At 38.7% G+C, this 18,384-nt stretch overlaps 2 protein-coding genes across 2 annotated transcripts in view; both read right to left on the reverse strand.

Moving 5' to 3' along the window:
• Positions 1 to 6,926, reverse strand: part of LOC101308137 (3-hydroxy-3-methylglutaryl-coenzyme A reductase 2-like) — a 12,694-nt gene extending 5,768 nt beyond the window's left edge. The window contains exon 1 of the mRNA XM_004290040.1: positions 5,706 to 6,926. Coding sequence (XP_004290088.1) covers positions 5,706 to 6,873 — 1,168 coding nt within the window. The 5' untranslated portion in view covers positions 6,874 to 6,926. The remainder of the gene's footprint in view (positions 1 to 5,705) is intronic.
• Positions 6,927 to 9,136: 2,210 nt separating this feature from the next.
• On the reverse strand, positions 9,137 to 10,242 carry LOC101308427 (vignain-like). Its single transcript, XM_004290041.1, has 2 exons — positions 9,813 to 10,242; positions 9,137 to 9,729 (listed from the first exon to the last, which is right to left on the reverse strand). Exons 1-2 carry the CDS (start codon positions 10,240 to 10,242, stop codon positions 9,137 to 9,139), a joined length of 1,023 nt encoding a protein of 340 aa, XP_004290089.1.
• Between the last annotated feature and the right edge of the window lie 8,142 nt (positions 10,243 to 18,384).

Here is an 18,384-nt window from a genome sequence, read left to right on the forward strand (position 1 = left end):
ATATTATCTGGTTTTTGAAAGATGATAATCATTGAAGTTATTTATTTCATTGAGCATTTTAACGTGTGGGACACGTCGTTGAATTTAATTAGTTTCTTTGCTCTTTGAATTCTTTGAGTACGGTTGGGAATCGTACTTATGCTTTAATTATGAGTTTCGGGGAAACTCACATGGATTATGTTTCTTTATTTATGCCATACTTGTTGGATCGTTATTATTCATGCTAGCATGTCGTTCCGCCTTTCGAGGCGATGTAACTTCCACGTTTTAAGTGGGGTTACTCAAGCCCTTTCCGCCTTTGGGTGATGTGATGTAGTCGACGACATCACGCAAGCCCTACTCCTCTCTGTTATCATAACCTGAAGGTGTAGGGAGTATGTGAGTATTATTGCCTGGGAGGCAACCGAGTCTGGGAGGCTCACTTGTATGGCTATATCTGTTTCTTATTTATTGTTGTTGATTTGACTAGCGGGGCTAGTCCCTTGTTTTGGTACCTTCTTCTATGAAGGTTATTATTTATCTTTGTCATTAATTTGACTAGCGGGGCTAGTCCGTCTTCTTGGGATTTTCTTTATGAAAGATTTTTGTTACCATTTGCATGCAACGAATTTATGGCATATTGGAAAGTGGGAAAGTATTTCAATTTTGGTTTCTTATCTTATGTTTATTTTCGTCCACTCACTCTAACGTTTTTAAATTACTTTCCCCTGGGCCCTTTGGTTTTAAATGCCCAGATTGCAGGCTCAGTCTAAGTGAGGTTGAGCGTACATGGAGTCGAGGCATAGTCAGAGGCTGCTTCTACTTATTCTTTATTCATTGTTTTACATTTAACTCTAGATATGCTCTGATAATCAGTTAGTGAATTAATGTTGGTTATTGTTGGTTGTGGGTTTAGTTTAGTTGAGTAATTGTTATATTGGGAGATGTGTTGAGCTTGGGGAGCAGGAAGGCTCCAGATGTTGAGGATGGATGTTTGGTTATAGAAGTGTTAAGTTTGATTTTTCAGGTAAGGGTTGTCCATTTTTAAGGAAGGTTATGCCGAATTTTCGGTAAATTTTCCTTGAAGGTGGACCCCGCAGGATTTACCTCGGGTTTCAGGGTGAAATTCGGGGTGGGTCCTGTCACTTGATATTCTTGATCCTTACCTAGACAACTGATAGAAATTATTCTTGTTTAACTCTCGATTCTACTTAATTAGTTGTACATCAATTGAGGTCCGCAGTCGAATATTATCACTACATAAGAATTAGATAGAATTAGTTGAAAATCTCTTGTATTAGGTGTAAGATGAGCGCATTTACAACGAGGACTCATGTCATTTTGTTATTTCTTACTAACGTTTAGTTTATTGGTAGTGAGTATGCAATCTGATGTATACGACTTTTAACCATAAATAAGTAAGAAAATTATCTATTGATTCCAAAAAAAAAAAAAGTATGCTTGAATTAAAGACTCATTTCTTGGTCTATGACCTCCTCAAACACAAGGGCCTTGATCATTTCTATATCTTGACTCGATAAAAAAAATGTAACTCAAATCTTTCAAGCTTGAACAGATAGCTAGCTTCAACAGATTTGAAAGATTCATTAGCATGTTCTCTTAGAAGAAATCAACAATATATCCACCACAAGATATATATCCAAACAATATTCTTATAGTTATGGGTGGCCAAACAAAGAATTAATAAAGAGTCACATTCACTTATTTGGCAGACTAAGAAGTCGTGCAAACAAGATTGGGCAACCACTGAACTCCAGAAGAGAGCATTGATACCTACAAGTCATATGTATTATCTTATGCTAGTTTAGACTGGAATCATATATTGAAAGGATCTCATATACTTAAACAAGAACATTACAGTTCAATAGCTAGCTCTAACAACACTACAGTAGTATATCATAATCATCTATTAGGTACAAATAAATTCTCATCTATTTGGAGTGATTAGATTCTTTCTATTATCAGAAACATAATAACAAGTTGGTTGTACCATGGAACAAAATATACAGATGTGGGCGACCTCATTATGCATTCACAAACAGCTACGCATGCACTTATCAACAAAGACTGATGATTGTAAATTCAGCTCAACAGATATGAGGGATGTGATATTAGTGATACCTATTTGTTTGATTCAAATGTAAATGCACTAATACTATCAGTTAGTTATTCACATTAATCCAGTGTACTTCGTCTACAAGGTTAATAGAATGCTTCAGCTGGTTTGGGCAATATTTGTTATGATATCCAGACCAAAATAAATAAAATAGTAATGAAAATAATATGAAAGGTTTCATGATCGAGTTACATGAGTTACATGAGTTACACAAGGGACATGGATGGTTTTGGAGTTATGGTCAAGACATGAGTTACATGAATATTCATGAAGCACCATTTGTTGGGAGAGCACTAATGAGACGTCTAGATGGTTCCTCATTAGCCTATAAAAGGAGAGGTCATTCACTCATTCCATGCATCTCATCCATCTCAAGCATCTCTTCCAAGAGAGAAACATCCATCTTCCAAGTAGAGAAGAGTGTCCACTCTAAGTTGTGAGTGTAGAGTAGTTGGTAGCAAAACAAGCGTAAGAGAGGGTTTCCTTTAAGTGTTGTTCTCGAAGTTGTGTATCTCTTGTGTACCCAATATTTTTATAGTGGAAGTTCTTGTTGTTACTGCCCCATGGACATAGGCACATTGCCGAACCACATTATATCGAGTGTTCCCATTCCTCTACTCTTTTACATCTTTGCATATTTATTCTTTGTGTAGTTTGAGTTGTTACTTTCATTATATATATATATATATTATATTTCCCAACAGTGGTATAAGTGAGTTGAAAGTTCTTGTTATATTTCCCAGTTCGTAGGGCGTGGGTGTTAAAATGGAAGGGTTCGAGGTTGAAGGCAAGGAGCACATGGTTTGCAAGTTAAAGAAAAGTTTGTATGGGCTGAAGCAAGTGTCAAGGCAATGGCACAAGAAATTTGACTCATTCATGGTGGGTCATGGATACAAAAGAAGTGATGCATACCCATGTGTGTACATTCAGCGATTCACTGGAGGTAAATTCATAATTTTGTCGCTTTATGTTGATGATATGTTGATAGTGGGGCAAAACGTTTCTATGATTCGCAAGTTGAAGGCAGATTTATAGATATGAAAGACTTAGGTCCAGCTAAGAAGATTTTGGGCATGGAGATTACCCGTGACAGGAAGGCAAATAAATTATGGTTGTCACAGGAGAGGTATGTTGAACGGGTGCTTGAAAGGTTCAACATGAAAGAAGCAAGTCAGTGAGCTCACCTCTAGATAATCACTTCAAGTTAAGCAAATTCTTATGCCCAACTACACAACAGGAGAAAGAAAAGATGACAAGTATCCCTTACTCATCAGCTGTAGGTAGTCTTATGTATGCCAAGGTATGCACTCGTCTAGATATTGCTCATGCAATTGGAGTTGTTAGTAGATATTTATCTAACCTTGACAGAGAGCATTGAGAAGTTGTTAAGTGGATACTCAAATATTTGAGGGGCACCTCAAAATTGTGTTTGTCTTTTGGTGGATCCGAACCCGTTTTAGAGGGTTTCACATATGCAGATTTAGATGGGGAATTTGATCACAGAAAGTCCACTTCTGGGTACTTATTTACATTTTGTGAGGGAGCTGTATCATGGCAGTCCAAGTTACAGAAGTGTGTTGCTTTATCCACTATTGAGTCTGAGTACATAGCGGCAAACAAAGCAGGCAAGGAAATGATATGACTGCAAAGGTTTATTCAAGAGTTAGGTGTTAAGCAAGAAAGGTACGAGGTACATTGTGATAGTCAGAGTGCTATTCAATTGAGTAAAAATTCAGTTTATCACTTTCGCACTAAGCACATTGATCTACGTTATCATTAGATTCGAGATGTTGTGTCAAAGAAGCTTTTACAGTTGAGGAAAATTCACACTAACAAGAACATTTCTGATATGTTGACTAAAGTTGTGCCACAACAGAAGTTGGAATACTGCAGCAAGTTCGTTGGGATAGACTTCAAGTAGAAGTCTTGCCACGTATTTCCCTGGGTTGGTCTGGAGGGGGAGATTGTTATGATATCTAGACCAAAATAAATAAAATAGTAATGAAAATAATATGAAAGGTTTCATGATCGAGTTACATAAGTTACATGAGTTACACAAGGGACATAAATGGTTTTGGAGTTATGGTCAAGACATGAGTTACAAGAATATTCATGAAGCACCATTTATTGGGAGAGCACTAATGAGAGGTCTAGATGGATCCTCCTTAGCCTATAAAAGGAGAGGTCATTCCCTCATTCCATGCATCTCATCCATCTCTTTCAAGAGAGATACATCCATCTTCCAAGTAGAGAAGAGTGTCCACTCTAAGTTGTGAGTGTAGAGTAGTTAGTAGCAAAACAAGTGTGAGAGAAGGTTTCCTTCAAGTGTTGTTCAAGTGTTGTTCTTGAAGTTGTGTATCTCTTGTGTACCCATTATTCTTATAGTGGAAGTTATTATTGTTGCTGCCCCGTGGACGTAGGCATATTGCCGAACCACGTTATATCTAGTGTTCCCATTCCTTTACTCTTTTACATCTTTGCATATTTATTCTTTGTGTGGTTTGAGTTGTTACTTCCAATATATTATATTTCCCAACAATATCTTCTAAGATTTTCTCTTTTCTAAGTACTTACTTGGATCTCATATTTTCTTTTCGTGCACAAATTGTGCATTGAAGAATGAAGAAGGATATACAAGGTCTGAAAACAGTTAGAGAACACACAGCAATAGTGTAAGCAACAGAACTCAGAGCGCCTTCTATCGCGGTGGTTTACACAAATTAGTCTTGCACATCAACCCAGAGGACGCTGGGCGAACACTCAACAGAGAATTAGGTGTTTAAAGGGCTAGGGTTCTAAGTGCAAGAGCACAAGAGAGACGAGTCTGTTCATTTTGGTAGCTCGACATACTGTTATCCTATTCAAGCGAGAGCAAAGGAAACATAAAAGACATGAGCTAAACATATTTTGAGGTTGTAAGAGAGTCAATTTACTGAAATGAATTGTGATTATATTTCTGAAGAACTTTACACAAGGAGCAGTATACAAAAAATTCTCAAGTTAGACGGTTTAAAGCTCTCTTAAGCAGAGGCAACAGTTCTAACATCTTTGTTTGATCGGTTGTACTTCATGTGACTCTTGACGAGCTGTCCGGCCGCGATAGCAGACATGAGAGATAGTTCTCCAGCAAGAACAGAACCAGCTACAACACTGGCCAACTGCCTTGCGTTTGATCCTGGTGCTTCTCTGTTAGCACCCTTTACTCCAAGCAAGTTCAAACATGCGGACTGCGATGCAAGCTGTGTACCTCCTCCAACTGTGCCAACCTCAATGGAAGGCATGGTCACTGAGACGTGAAGGTCCTTTCCATCATTGATTGCTTCCATCATGGTGATACAATGAGAACTTTCGATGTTCTGAGCAGGATCTTGGCCAGTAGCTAGATAGACTGCTGAAACAATGTTACTGGCATGCGCATTAAAACCACCAAGAGCACCAGCAACTGCAGAGCCTGTAAGGTTCTTGAGCATGTTAAGCTCCACCAAGGCTGCCACGTTTGTTTTCAACACCTTCGTGACTATGTCTCCCTTGATAACGGCCTCGCAAACCACAGATTTGCCACGACCTTCGATCCAGTTAACAGCAGCAGGCTTCTTGTCTGAGCAGTAGTTACCAGAAATACCAATGACATCCATGTCAGGGAAGTCATTCTGGAGGAAATCGAGAACGTTTTGAACACCTTTAGAGACCATGTTCATCCCCATAGCATCACCTGTGCTGCAGGTGAATCTCATGTAAAGGTTCTTCCCCGCAACAGCACACTTGACAGTCTGAAGTCTACCAAATCTGCTTGATTTATTGAAAACCATGGAAATGGTTTCGTAATTGGCAGGGTCTTCCATGAAAAACTTCAACTCAGCTGCTCTCTTAGCCGAGTTGAATCTTACAACAGGTGCTCTGGTCATTCCATCCTTCAACAGCACACTGGAAGCACCACCAGACAAGTTAATAGCTTTGCAGCCACGGTTGGTACTAGCCACCAAGCAACCCTCAGTTGTGGCCATGGGAACTGAGAACTCTCTTCCATCAAGCATAAGAGGCCCAGCAATCCCAACAGGAATGGTGATATACCCAACTGGCATCTCACAGCATTGACCCAAAATGGATTCATAATCAAAGCCCTCCAAAGGTAAACCCTCAAGAGACTTGCCTGTAACTCTCTGTAAAGCCTCGCGCCTAATAGAAGCTGCCCTCTTGCAATCACGGAGCTTTGATTCCAGTGAGTATGAGGGAATGGTTCCAGCCACCACAGCCTTGATGATCTCTTCGTCCTCTTCAGTTGGTGGTGGGGTCTCGATCATTGCCTTCTCTTCAAACACTTTAGGGGCAGCCTTAGGTGAAGCAATTGGAGCAATCTTGGGAATTGAACAATCAAGGGCCTGGCCGCAAGGGACTTTGCGAGCATCCTCCTTGAGCATAATCTCATCTTCGTCATCATCGGCAGCCCAGATGTCATTACTGGGCTGGAGAAAGAGAGACTGAACAAAATCGAAGCCGAAGAAGCCGAGGAGGTAGATGAAAGAGGCTACAAGAGCAAGGATGGCAACAACCTCAGAGAGATCAATCATGTGAAGAGGGGTGTTGGTACGGATCTTCTCACGCCAGCTGGTGAGCAAGAAGTAGACAACGGAGAAGAAGAGGGTGAAAAACACAGCGTTGGTTATGTAAAGAGGCAGAGACATGGCGTCTGAGGGCTTGACGACCTCATCGTCGACAAACTTGACTTTCATTTTCATGGGCTTTCCTCGGTGCTCCATTTGGATGTGTGAGATCGATGCTAAACAAGCAAGCAGGTGGTGATCAGAGGAGAGGAGTGAGCTTAAAGGAAAGTGAGGAAGCTAGGCTAGAAGTATGCGTTGGTTTGAGGGTGTAGTGTTTGGGGTTGCAATATATAGTGCTGCGGGGGTTGGATGTAGGAAGGTGCCTAGAGGGTGATCAGTCTAGAGTTGCAGGTACTACTATATTTGGGTCAAAGCACGTTTTCAACATTCAACACACACTCATAGTCAAATGAACACACCCCCAATAAACTATTGGGTGTCTCCTTCCTCGTTCCTTCTCACTATCATAGCACATTATTGTTTATTTATTTTCTTTCTTCTTCTAACTAAAATAAAAATAAAATAAAATACTCGAATAACAACGAACGTAATGTTAAATCTTCCAGTAAAGTTAGCCAATTAGGTTCTTCTTTCAAAAAATAAAATAAAATGCTTGAAGAGCAATTTTAGATTTTCACTCTCGCTCATCACTTTGTTTTACGGAATCATTCTCATTCCGATAAGGGGAATATGTATTGATTCTTTATTCATGAGTGAATCAACTTTTGTTTCTAATTTGACTTGTGATTCAAAAAACTACCCTCATGATTTTGATCATCTTTCTTTTTATATCTAAGTATCTGTCTCAAGTTTTTGCAATTTACTGTATTACAATTTTGATTCTTACAAATTTGTAAATACTTGAACGAGAATCAACTCTTTTTCTATTCTTGATTCCGGATAACAAGTAAACAGAGCAATATGACTTATTCTCTCTCTTTCTCTATTTCATATTCCTTGTCAATCTCATATTCTCATTCAAGTTTAGTAAACGCACAATACTAACTAATCGACCGTAAGCAAAATGAAGATCCTAATCAACTACAAATGATGCGTCTACTTTTCTATTTCTTGAAGCAAAATAGAAATAATAAGTTTGAAAATCAACAAGGGAGCATGATATATTTTGAACAGGTTTGAAAGATTCTTAAGCATGTGCATTTGTAGGTGAGCAATAATGTGTCAAAGATAGGATCATTGCACCACAAGATATATTATCCAACAAATTCTTCAAATGTGACCAGCCAAAAAAATACTAGTTTAAGTAACAGTTATGATGGGCTCGGAAGTCAAACAAGCAAGCATGGTCCGCTTTAAGAGTTTATGAACTTAAGGCCAAGTAGCATGACATTTGTAGGTAATGTTGGAAAAGTGTGGTTTAGATTAGAACATTTTGGAATCTCATATCTGAAAAGTGAAAAGTCATCTTTGGTTTATAACTATAAGAAATGGTACCACACACTAATGTCGAGGTTTTTTGTGTTAAAATCTCATACCCATTTCACATCCGGATGGCTAAACTGGAGAGAGTATCGACATTGTTGGACCCGTGTGTGTGAGACCCGTAGGGCCTGTATGCCGCTTCCGCATAACAATTGGTATCAGAGCCCAGGTGACGCTTATGACTTAGTGTATCATACGTTTGAGTTGCTTGTGATCGAGGTTGAGCTATTGAGACTAGGATCGTGAGATTTAGAGATGGCTCGAATCACGCCAGGTGGAGATTGTTGAAAAAATGTGGCTTAGTTTAGAGCCCTCTAGAATCCCACCTTTAAAAAAAGATGAACAGTCATCCTTGGTTTATATGGAATGGTATCACACACACTAATGTTGGGTGGCGAGTATCTACATTGTTGGACATGTGTGTGTGAGACCGTGGGGCCATCGGCCGTTTCAGCATAACAGGTAATATATAAGTTTCCATTTTTTTTTTGTTCAAGTATATGAAATGAGTCGTACATAAGTCTAGTGACATAAGTCTCATCTCATAAGTAAGAGGTCATGAGTTCGACTCACAATAGATTGTTGAAGCATTTGAATTGTTTAACTCATCAACAAATGAGTGATACATTTTAAACAAATGTTAGATTGCTCTGCTTGCCCCAAAAGTTTGTCCGCATTGTCTTTTCTTCCCAAGAAGTTATGATATACAGCTACACATCAACTCAGGGCATACAATAAAACTTCTTTGTCTTATGGAATGATGTAAATTGTAGTTATACATATAGTTGTATAAATCAACCAAACAGAGAATGAGGTTCTCCATTTTTGTCTAAATAAGACTTTGCTAATATCTTACAGATATGGTAGTTTATGGTAGTTTTACGTACGTATTACAAGCACAAGTTCATATACATATCATAATGTATACCTAGAACAATAATAGCTAGGCAATGCTATCATTCATTCACTGGTATGTTTATGCTGTGGGATAAGAGGCTTCCATAGCAATACCACAGAGACCTTCCGGTGCATCAACATCTCTTTGCATTCTTATGTACCCTTGTTCACCCCATTCTGCTCCCCATGAGTTCTTCACCAACCAGTACTTAGTTCCATCATCGCCGACTCCATAACCAACAGCGGTAACACCATGGTCTAAGCTCGTTCCGCATGCACCTGTGAAAACACCACTTGAATAGAATTGGAAATCAGATCCGCTGGCATCAATGGCAACAGAGATCGGTTGATTAGCGACAGCCTTAAGAAGGGCGCTTTCACTGTTTGCAGGCACATCTTCGTGGCCGGTTATCGAGGCTGCATGGCTTGCTTCCTTTTGAGCATTGCATGTACCATCAACGCCTGTGTAGGGATAATTTGCCTCTGTACTAAGTCCATGGTTTTGATTGATGAACTCAAAGGCATCATCCATCAGGCCACCCTCACAGCCTTGGTCTTCACCATTTACATCACAGTCAACCAGCTCTTGCTCAGACAGTGAAATCAATTTACCAGTTGTGAGTTGAGTAATTCCTTCCATGGCTGCCACCGCTGAGAATGCCCAACAACAACCTGTAGCAAATTAATGGATGTTAAAAATTTTAAGGAATTAGTAGAGTATGATCTCTAGTACAAATCATCTGAATAGTCATTACCACATTGGCCTTGGTCCTTGATTGGGGTAACCGCTCCTTTCTGTCTCCAGTCCATTTTTGTTGGCACAGTAGCATTTTCATATTTGAAAGAAGTGGTCTTTGTGGAACACTCATGACCCTTAAATCGATTTCTTGAGGCTGTGAACTCTTCATTTGTAAGGTCTGCAAATCCGTTGACACTTAGTTTGTAAGGTTTGTTTGCTTCGTCATTGGAAGATTCTATAAATGCTACATTTTCCTTGAATATCTTGAAGCGCTTCTCCTTCTCATCAGTGTCGCTGTATATGCGTCCATAACGAATCATCCATTGCTCGTATCTCCCATACATTAATGCATCCTGCAGGCTGCGAGAAGTGGCTTCAGATGACCAAGCCCCCAATATGAGGATGAGGGCCAAACAGATAAATTTGCTCTGGTTGATGAACTCCATCACAGGCTAAAATATGATGGAAGTATATGTATAATGTATTGATGAGAAGGTATACAATGAAAGGGCCTAATGCTGAGTTTATATAGAGAAAAGGAATGGCATTACTTGTTATCTCCGTGCCCCAAAAGTTGATCTGCCATATTTGTGCCCCATAAAATGTCTTGATACCAACTCATTTCCTATCAATATCTAAATTGATGTGAAGACAAATTACAAGCCAAATGATATGGTTATTTGTTCTGTTGTTCATACAAAAGGCTAGTGTTTTGTTTTACAAGTACTCAGAGGTCAACAAATCCCATTGAGGGGGTAATTATTAAATTATATCACCCGTAAGCGATATTGTTCAAAGGGCCAAGATGCAAGATCAGTACAGCCTAAGTGAAGAAGCAATTAAGTGCTTAATTTGATGTCAAATGGAGAACAAGGTTTAACATTACATTTCATACCAAATATTTCATCTGGTTTTCCTTTAGGGTTGGTCATGTGCTTGTAAGAGAGGTATGTGTGATGAACTTTATCACTCAACCTCCTCTATTTAGGTTTGTAACCTTATTTCTTACCAAGAAAAATACTAAAAATGCTCCCGCAAGTTTTGTGTTTAGTTTTTCCACAAAAAGATTACATACAATATAACACAAAGCAAATGACCGAAAGAACTCATTATCCTGTATTTATAGTAACTACGATTTTTGATGTTTCTCGTATTTTCTTCTTTGCAGGCTTAAGAAAACAGGTCGAAATTAACCTTTTGGCATAGGTGAACAAGGCAATTCTCTGAGATCAAATGCAAAAACCTAACAATTCTTGATATTTTGGGGTAACTAATAGCTAGCATGCTACTAATTAACGATCTGGGTGTTCCGTAAAAATTGACCAACGGATGTCCTTTATTGTTTAACATACACCCCAGGTACTAATACTAAGCATGGTCATCGGTTATTTGTAAACCAATTTATTTTCCTTATTCACTATTAGATCATCGTTTATAATATAGGCAAATAAGGGTCATTCCCGCAGAGGACTAAATGAATCTAACTACTCAAAAGATGTCACAAGAGTGACTTAGCGACCGGTAGTCGAAAACCTAATTAGTTGACTAACCTAAACAAGTCAGAAAAATATAAAAATTTACAGACACGAACTAGACACACAGACGGACGACCACACAAAAATTCAGATGAATTGGAATTCGTTTGATATGTCAAATAAATACTGGAAAACAGAGGACAGAAAGGTGACGAAAACTGGTTTTGGGAAATAATGAAATAAAACTAGCTAGGGAAGATGCAATCCACCCTGACAATCACACACAAGACAATTTGTTCCATTATAGTTCAATTAATCTAGATGAAGATGCTCAGGTTGGTTCGGTACGCTTGAAACACAACCTATTACCCTTTCTTACTTCGTAAATTAGGCAGGAAGTGTTCTACACCTAAACTATTCTCAAGCAATGCAACCTAAAGGTACGCTTATTAGATTTAACATGCAGAGATCATTACGTTCTAAAAGGTTTTGAGACATCACAAGGCATCGCAATAAACTTAGCGCATTGTTAAACCTAGGACTTAGTTTACTTGCTAGCGAAAACTAACAATTGTTTCTCTAGATAGTTTGAGGAGTCCAATATTGACATTGGCATCAAACTATCAAAGCTATAAAACCCTAACATGCATACTAAGCGTGCACTCAAAGCAAGCATGAAAAGAATTCATCAACATAAAAGTAGTAAACAAAATCTCATATTGAATTAAAAGAAACTAAAACCAAAACTCAAATCATCTTGTTGTTCATATCTAGGGCTTCAAGTAGCCTCTAACTAAGAGAAACTAAATAACATAATAACAAGAAAATGCAGAATAATGGGAAGGAGAAGAGGAGAAGAAGAGGAAGAGGAAGAAGTGGGGAAGAAGCCGCCAAAGATGATAACACAGGCTTTTATATTGCTTCCTTCAACCAATCCATCTTGATTTAGGTTTCATTGGATATTCTGATTGGTGCTCATCTGTAGGACCAATGGAAGTATGCCAATTCATTTAATTCTTCATAATCAGCACCATATTGAGATAATAAGTTGGATAATCCATGGGCTTCCCGGTGTGATTTAGGCCTCAAAACACAAATTCCGGTCAAATGCCAGATTCCCGCGCAAATTGACATTCTGGTACTAAATTGGCCATAACTTCTACTAGGAAAATGCTATTCACGAACCATAAAATGATATGGAAAGCTGACATCCGTAGATTTCCCTTGATATAAGACTCATTATCTGGTTATTCTCGAGCTGCCCTCAGTGTCCTGTCGAAGTTGTCTGACTTGCCTAAGCAGATTTCTGATTTTTGTCTTCCACTCCCTCTTTTCCTTCTTTTCTTCTTATTTGCTTCAAAATACCTAGAAAACAAATAAAAAAGTAAATAACTAGAAAACAAACCAAACAAACAAAGAAAGGATAAAGTGTTTAAGGAAATTATGTTTCCGTCCTTCTATTATGTGTCTTGCCCTAATACACGTAGGATTGGTTAATCTGGTTTCCTTATTAAAATAGATTACAGTTGATAGATCTTCTAGATCCTTCGGGATACTCTATGTAATGCCTATAAATAGACTTTTCAATGAATGAGTAGATCATTATTCTCGTTATCTTTTTTCCTTCAACACTCTAACCGGAGCTTGATAACGGAAACACTAAAAAAAAAAAAAAAAAAACCAAAAAACCCTAGATTTTTTTTTCTGCTGCCAGGCTTCCTTTCCTTTTTCCGATCAACCCCCGGCGTCCTTGAGTTGTACCGAAACCGGTAATATGCTCTATGCACCCAGAAATCCGATCTCGGCACCCAACTTTACTTCACCGGTTTTGGACCTGCAACTCAACTGAGCCACCCCGATCCAGCCACCTCCGGCGCTCCTCCCCTCTCCCAGCCAAGCTCGACGTCGACGCAAGCACCGGCGTGCCCAGCCCAACCCTGATCGAACTCCAGCCGAGCCATAGCCCCGAGCGGGCCCCGGCGAACCTCCACCCCGGCAGCACCATCATCTCGGCAGCAGCCCCGCCGTGATCGATCGCACCCGAACAAGCTGGCCACCTCGGAACTCAGCGCGCCTCTCAGACGACCCGAACGAGGCTCAACCCGGATCTCCAGACCCGGATCGTTCTCACCCGCTCCGTCTTTCCAAACTGAATATACGAGGGGCAAAACGGTAAATTTGTCCCTCCGGGTAAAAAGTTTTTATCACTAGTGAAAACAGTTTATTTTATTTACAGTAGTAACTATTTAATTAGTTTTACTGTTTTTATATATATATGGTGAATATTACTAACCATATGTTTTTATTTCATGAAATTTATCGCGTGACTGATCACGATGTAATTGCACGAGCAACTTCTCTGCACGCACGTGGAAGTACGTATGGAAATTACAAGGGCAACTTCTCTTACACGCAGTTTATTTGGCAAACTAGCACGTAAGCTTTTATAAAAGTTGTTGCTTTTGAATTTTAATTTCATAACGGGGCTTAGTAGCCTTCTTCTACCCCCACATTTCTTATAACGTGGGACGATATTGAGGGATTGGGACCCCTCATATCAAAGTTGAAATTTGTGACGGTTTGATAAGTTACGGTATTTACGACGAAATATTGTTATGGTTAATCAAGAAACAAACATTGATTTGCGACTGAAATTGTCGCGGTTAACATCAATTTGTGACGGAAATTGTCACGGTTACATCGATTTATGACGGAATTTGTCACGGTTCACATCGAATTGAGTTACCATAAATCATGGTCTTGACCCAATTACTTGGAATTAATTATCGTATATCGATAATAGTCAATCTTCCATCTTGTTATTTGAAATAATTGACCGAAACATAAGCCCCATATTTGACATAAAAAAAAAAGTGACGAAATTTGTGTCATGCGTTTTGAAAAAGAGGGGGAGGCAACGCCACGAACCCCACATGTCATATAAAGATTGGGCTAGTAAAAGAAAAATCATGTTATTGATGTGGTTATACATTGGTTCACTAATTGCAAAGAAAGCAATAATATGGTCAATGTATACAAAAAAATATATGGAGTTCTTGAAACAAGAAACTCACTATATGGAAGAAGAGAGAATATTATTCTCACAGTTACGGATTTAAAAGCAAAAGGTACATTGCGGAAAATATAAAGCGCATGACTTCGGTTTAATAATCTAAGTGACTACAAATCCATTTATTTTTCCAGTTTTGTGAAGGCATACACCTTACATATTTGACTAAAGTTACTTAGTCGTTATGTTTTGAATTACATTCATGGTGAAGACCTCTTTATAATTGTTGGCATAATTATTCAGATTTTGTCAAGCACATATGGTTCGATCTATGTTAATGCAATATATTGCATTACAACATGACACTACATTGGACTACATTGGACCACCAGTTATTATAAGGTGGCATTTCTAAAGGTTAAATATCATGATGTTGCGCAATGCACATCGGTTTTGGATCAAAAGAAGATTTGTAATGTCAAGTGTGGCACAATGCACACTTATACAATTGCAAAGGCATTACAAACAAGAGTCGTTTTCTACACTCTTTAGCGGATTCATACAATTGCAAAAAGAAAATTGCGTTACGCTAAATGTCATCCAAAATTGGATGTTGAAAAATCCTCTTCTTTCTCTACAAGATCCAACAGTGGGCCGTGGATGCTCACGACCAATTTTGCCAAGTTTTGGCATGTTCTAAGCCTTGTTTCATCCATCTATGTAGTATTACATGTCATGTAATGCACTCTAAAGGATTCTAATACCTTTTTTCAATCTCCATCAAAATTGTTAACATATTTCGATTTCCATGTCTTGACATAAGACTGTTGTTTCTACATTCTTGTATATGAATGTGTCGTAGCCAGATTGAGCGCTTAGCTTATTGCAAGGAATAGACAACTATTCATGGATTTAGTACCTTATAAATCTGTTGTGACTACGATGACTAGATCATCACAAGTAATCAAAGAGCGGATTAATGCTCAAGTTCCAATGCCTAATGGCGTTATGATTCAAGTTGCATATGCTCTTTATGCATGCATAAGGAAGCAATCGAACCATGCTATGACTTAATGATATTCACGCCAACGTTTATCACTTGTAAACACATTATGAGAATTGATGAGAATTTCTTATGTATCACTATAATGAATGCGCAACATTCATGAGTCACTATGATTCGGTTAATTGAATCGGTTATTATCACCAATGATGAGAATGGATGGAGACATCGACTCATGTAGGCTTTAACATAAATCGTCCGGGACAATTTTGGACGTGTTTTAATGATCCATATACTAAAGAGTAAAGACTCTCACGGACATCCTTTCTTTTGAGCAAAGTAACCATTAAGATAAATGATCACCAAAATACAACTTGGTGGAGCTATGAGCAATGTTCACGGCTTATGGATGGCATTAAAGCCGTTCGCGTCATCCTCCTATACAATGGAGGCACTACTCATGTTTTCATAAGCAAATATGACGCAAAAGAACCCCTTATGATCTCACATTGGCCATGCTCGATACTTGTTTTGTAAAGCCTATTTTTTAGTAAAGATTAGGAGTGACACCCTCCAATGCTAAAGACAATGAAATGTAGAGACTAGCATATAAACAAGATGCTAAGTCGTTGTTCACTAAGTAAGACATTTATTACAATGTCTATGAGTGATTCTACAAGAATCATACATAAGATGTTGGCCTAGATGACTTTTTCTCATTGTTCACTTTGAGGCATAATAATGCTATGGTGATGTTCACAATGGTTTAACTCAAGCTATAACAATTAGATGTTATGGGGAACCTTAACAATGATTGAAAAGTTGACACAACCTAGAATTTCCTGTTTTTCAGCTTGCGGACCAGTCATTGTGAGATCCAGTTCACCAACTTTTAGACCGGCTCTGTTTGCGGCCACTGATTTCTAACATCCAAGCCTACCTATTCACAAAATTTGGTGGCATTTGGAGACCTGGAAGGTGGTGAACCGCTCAATATAAGTGTTCACGGATGTCCAGCGACTCCAACGGCCGGTTCGACACTTTTCCATCCAGTTTCATCGTTGATTTTGGCGGTTTTGTAATCCTAACGTCCATGTCTACCTACATACAAAATTTGGTAGCGTTTGAAGCTCTGGAAAATAGTGAACCATTAAAGGAAGTGTAAAACAAAGGTCCGGTGATGCCGGCGGTCGGTTCAACCGGTTTCTTTTTTACCGGTCCCAACGGTAAGGTCAGCAGTTTTTTAGACCTGTAAGACCAACTACTACGGATTGTAGCAGGGTCATAGTTTTACTTATTCATCTTTACCCACCATCATTCAAATCTTTAGGTTACAGTTGTAACGGTATGCATATTTGTTAACAAATTGAGTTAACATTCTGCAATCTATATCATCCACATGTTGTATGCACCAAATTGCGTCTCCACAGGTGCACAATGATGAGTTATTTGATGAATATTGTCTTTGAATAAGACATGAGCTTCCGACTATAATCCGTTTATATAGAAACCTTGATAGGCGATATCTTTTATGTCACTTTGATGAGCCAGTCTTCCCGTCGTTAGGGAGAGATAAGAACAAGAATGTTCAAGTAGAAAGACTTGGAATTGTCGTGGTTTGTCCCAACTATGTCTCATGAAGTTCCCTAAAGTGACGAGATCACATATACATGCTGCAAACATGCCTGCAAGGATTGATGTCTGGATAAGGACATGTTGATGTCCGGATAAGAGGACATGTTGATGTCTGGATAAGAGGACATGTCGTCACCCATAGATGGTGGCATGGTGACACCACAAATGTGGTAAATGGTGTCGCTAGGCCATGGCTCCCACGGTTTAGGGGGAGACCACTTGGTTCGATACATACTCGCCACGGAAGAATGCGAGTTTGGCACAACTTGATCATTTGATCAATGATACTCATTCGTCTGTTATTTTTGGATTATGGTCATCATTGGGGGACGCCTCAATGTCAATACCAATCCATATAGAGATCTCTACACTTATAAATTATACCAGTGTACATGATGACGTGGTTTAATGAGTTTGATATCGAACCATACTTCGTTGAGAAAATACTGACGTTGTAGATTGGCCTAAATGGAAAGATGCGATCTAGTTTAAACAAAGAGATAATGCTTTGGTTAGGTGACGCTGACACCCTAAGTGTAAACTCTATCAATTATGTTTTTGTTAGAAAGCGTAGTGAGAAAAAGAGTTTAGACTCACCGTATGGCGCAAGGTCTCTCACAAACGTCCTGGAATCGACTACGATGAGATATACTCTCGTAATAGATGTCATTGCACTCCATTACCTTGTCAGTTAGGTAGTTTCCGAAAAACTGAACAAGCAGCTTGTGGTCACAACTTATCTTTGTTAGGAACTAAGAGATGTAAATAAAGATCTTGAATAGATCAGTTTTCACCCAAATCAAGTGGCTCTTGACCACGGAGCGCGTTTGCAAGGTATCTGCTAAGTATCTACTTGATTAGGGAAGGGATATGAATAATTATGCCTATTTGCGTGTAAATTCTGGATGGATTGTGATGAACTCTTGTTAAACTAAGAGATGCCACTGATCCAAAATTAAGAATGAAAGGATCTTGGGAATACTTGGTCTAAAAAATGAGGACCGTTATTGATGATGCTTATTCATCTGTCGGCTTAAGGCAAGCTAAAGGACGATGAAGTTATGCCTATATGTATCTCTTGATCAGTCGAAGTCTTGAGAAGAATTGTTTTGTCCATATGACAAAGAAGTCTTAGGAGAAATCCTCTATCTAAGTACGGTAGCACATTCATGTACTTGTTACAATATGCTCAACTCGACATCTCATTCACTATAAACTTGTAAGGCCAAGTTCTCCTTAGTCATTCAGCTCTCTAGCGCTCGAGCAACTTCACGCCTGTCACACCCCAATTTGAGTAAAGGTTTAACCTCGAATTAAGGAGTGAATCACACTTTAATTATAGACAGTTTAACATCCATAATTAAAATGAGACTGATATCATTACATGACATATAAAACATAACCTACAAACCTTTATTGTTTACAACCTTTCAAGAAGGTACTTAAAACACACATGTTTAAACAT

The sequence above is a fragment of the Fragaria vesca genome, linkage group LG2 (assembly GCF_000184155.1).
Source record: "Fragaria vesca subsp. vesca linkage group LG2, FraVesHawaii_1.0, whole genome shotgun sequence".
Classification (NCBI taxonomy): domain Eukaryota; kingdom Viridiplantae; phylum Streptophyta; class Magnoliopsida; order Rosales; family Rosaceae; genus Fragaria; species Fragaria vesca.

Excerpts from the sequence above, each read along its gene's own strand:
- LOC101308427 (XM_004290041.1), bottom strand. The coding sequence starts at position 10,242 with ATGGAGTTCATCAACCAGAGCAAATTTATCTGTTTGGCCCTCATCCTC. Across the intron at positions 9,730-9,812 it reads CAAGGACCAAGGCCAATGTG|GTTGTTGTTGGGCATTCTCA; the intron begins GTAATGACTATT and ends AATTTGCTACAG.